General features: G+C 32.4%; 1 protein-coding gene across 1 annotated transcript; it reads left to right on the forward strand.

Moving 5' to 3' along the window:
• Positions 1-329: 329 nt before the first annotated feature.
• Positions 330-2,031, forward strand: LOC105791965 (omega-3 fatty acid desaturase, endoplasmic reticulum-like). Its single transcript, NM_001309356.1, has 8 exons — positions 330-610; positions 680-769; positions 847-913; positions 1,010-1,102; positions 1,194-1,379; positions 1,455-1,535; positions 1,619-1,756; positions 1,837-2,031. Exons 1-8 carry the CDS (start codon positions 330-332, stop codon positions 2,029-2,031), a joined length of 1,131 nt encoding a protein of 376 aa, NP_001296285.1.
• The last annotated feature ends 571 nt before the right edge of the window (positions 2,032-2,602 follow it).

Here is a 2,602-nt window from a genome sequence, read left to right on the forward strand (position 1 = left end):
AAGATAGATTAATTAGAGTAATTATGATAAAATTAGAAAAACCCTGAAAAGGAATTGTGTGTGTGATTGGAAGATGAAATTTTCTTTCAATAAACAAATAGACATTTCCATACTTTGAAAGCTTTTGCAAATACACTGAATAATCTTTTTAACCTTTTTCACTTTTTCTGTTGCAAGGAAGCATTAATATCTCGAGGGTAATTCCAATTAGGTGGATTTGTTAGCATAAATATCAAATTCTAAGTTCACATCTATATAAAGGTTCGAAAGGAGTGGAGATAAAGCAACCATTGGTCACCTATCTCATCCTAGATACATGATTTGAAACAATGGAGTTGAAAAGGGAGTATGCCAATGGAATGAATGAGCAAGGTGATTTTGATCCGAGTTCACCTCCTCCATTCCGGATTGCGGATATCCGAGCTGCCATACCGAAGCAGTGTTGGATCAAGAATCCATGGAGGTCAATGAGTTATGTTTTTAGGGATGTCAGTGTGGTTTTTGCATTAGCAGCAGCTGCAGTCTACTGCAATAGTTGGTTGTTTTGGCCAATCTACTGGTTTGCCCAAGGAACCATGTTTTGGGCTGTCTTTGTCCTTGGACATGATTGGTAATAGTGCACTTCATTTCCTTTTTCTTGTTTTTAGTATAACTCTTTATCTTAGTTTTGGATTTGCAGTGGCCATGGAAGCTTTTCAGACAATGCTATTTTGAATAGTGTGGTGGGACATATCTTACATTCTTCAATTCTTGTTCCTTACCATGGATGGTAAGTTCAATCAGGTAAATATTTGTTCTTTATTTTGTATGCTTGCAACTACATAACAGAATCTGAAAATCTTACAGGAGAATAAGCCACAGAACTCATCATCAGAACCACGGAAATGTCGAAAAGGATGAGTCATGGGTTCCGGTACAACATTTTCGACCTTATTTTTCTTATAATTCATCCATGCTATATATATCAGGTTGCAGACTAACCCTTCATACTTTTGGTTTTTAATCTCAGATGCCTGAGAATATTTACAAGAAACTCGACACCAGTACGCGATTACTGCGATTCACCGTCCCCTTTCCCCTATTTGCATTCCCCGTGTATTTGGTGGGAAAGCTTGTTTTGTTTTAGTCGACAAAAAGATTAACATAATGGCTAGTAAGGAGTTAAATTTGGCTATCTTTTGTTTTCATTACAGTGGTATAGAAGCCCAGGCAAAGAAGGATCTCATTTCAATCCTTACAGCAACTTGTTTAGCCCCCAAGAGAGGAAACTTGTGATGATATCCACTGCCTGTTGGTCTACAATGGCTATTATACTTGCCTACGTATCGTTTACAGTTGGTCCATCCCACATGTTTAAGCTCTATGGCATTCCCTACTTGGTACGTCAAGTTGTGTGAGTCACTTGCGCTAAGTTTCGATCCATCAAGCTGAGCCATTTTATTCTGGTTTCGTAGATTTTCGTGATATGGCTAGATTTAGTAACTTACCTACATCACCATGGCCATGAGCAGAAACTACCTTGGTACCGTGGCAAGGTAACCTACAATTTAACTTTGTATGTACGCATTTGAGAGTAAAAAATTGTTCACTTGAGAGGTTTTGTTCATTTACATGACAGGAATGGAGTTATCTCAGAGGAGGGCTTACAACAGTGGATCGTGATTATGGTTTATTCAATAATATCCACCATGACATTGGCACACATGTCATCCATCATCTCTTCCCTCAAATCCCTCATTATCACTTAGTGGAAGCTGTATGTAGAGTATTCTTTAGAAACAATTAAACCGATTGATTTCATAAGATAAAATGAAGGGTGTTTTCTGGATTTTGCAGACTAAAGCGGCAAAACCGGTGATAGGAAAATTCTATTGGGAGCCGAAGAAATCAGGTGCTGTTCCATTTCATTTGATCAAGAATTTAATCACAAGCCTCGCACAAGATCATTACGTCAGCAATAGTGGAGATATAGTGTTTTATCAGACTGATCTAAACCTGTTTCAGTTGCTTTCCCTTGCCAAATATGAATGATACAATAACTAAGATTAAGGGCCATAATTTGTTCATTTCTCACTTGTTTTCAATGTTGTAATTTTAATTTTTAATTATTTTTTAAATAATATATTTTAATTATTATAATTAATTTTTAGTTCATTATTCAAATTATTGAAAATAATTCAAATATATTAACAAAATTTCAATTAATAATTAAAGAATTTATACAATAGCAAAACTGAATATATGTAGATCAATAAATTTTAATAATTTTGAAAATTTTCATATCATCTCATATAATATAATTAATAAATATAATTAAAATATATCAGTATTTTGATAATTTAGATATAATGCTAATAAAAACCTTAATCATCATTAAAGCATATTTGTACAAATTATAATTTTTATGAGTCATAAAAATTGTTATATTGTAAATTAAAATCTTATTCAATTTTCATAATTTTTATATTTAATAAATAGACTATAATACACATATAATATAACATTTTAAATTATATAAATGTATTATTTATAAGCTTTTATATATGAAATATAAACTTACTTATTATATAAATAATTAAATTTTGTTATTTAAAATTAAAGT

Source organism: Gossypium raimondii, chromosome 7, assembly GCF_025698545.1.
Source record: "Gossypium raimondii isolate GPD5lz chromosome 7, ASM2569854v1, whole genome shotgun sequence".
NCBI lineage: Eukaryota > Viridiplantae > Streptophyta > Magnoliopsida > Malvales > Malvaceae > Gossypium > Gossypium raimondii.

Coding starts and splice junctions, on each gene's coding strand:
- LOC105791965 (NM_001309356.1), top strand. CDS start 330: ATGGAGTTGAAAAGGGAGTATGCCAATGGAATGAATGAGCAAGGTGAT. Junction 914..1,009: donor AGGATGAGTCATGGGTTCCG/GTACAACATTTT, acceptor TTTTAATCTCAG/ATGCCTGAGAATATTTACAA. Junction 1,757..1,836: donor ATTATCACTTAGTGGAAGCT/GTATGTAGAGTA, acceptor TGGATTTTGCAG/ACTAAAGCGGCAAAACCGGT.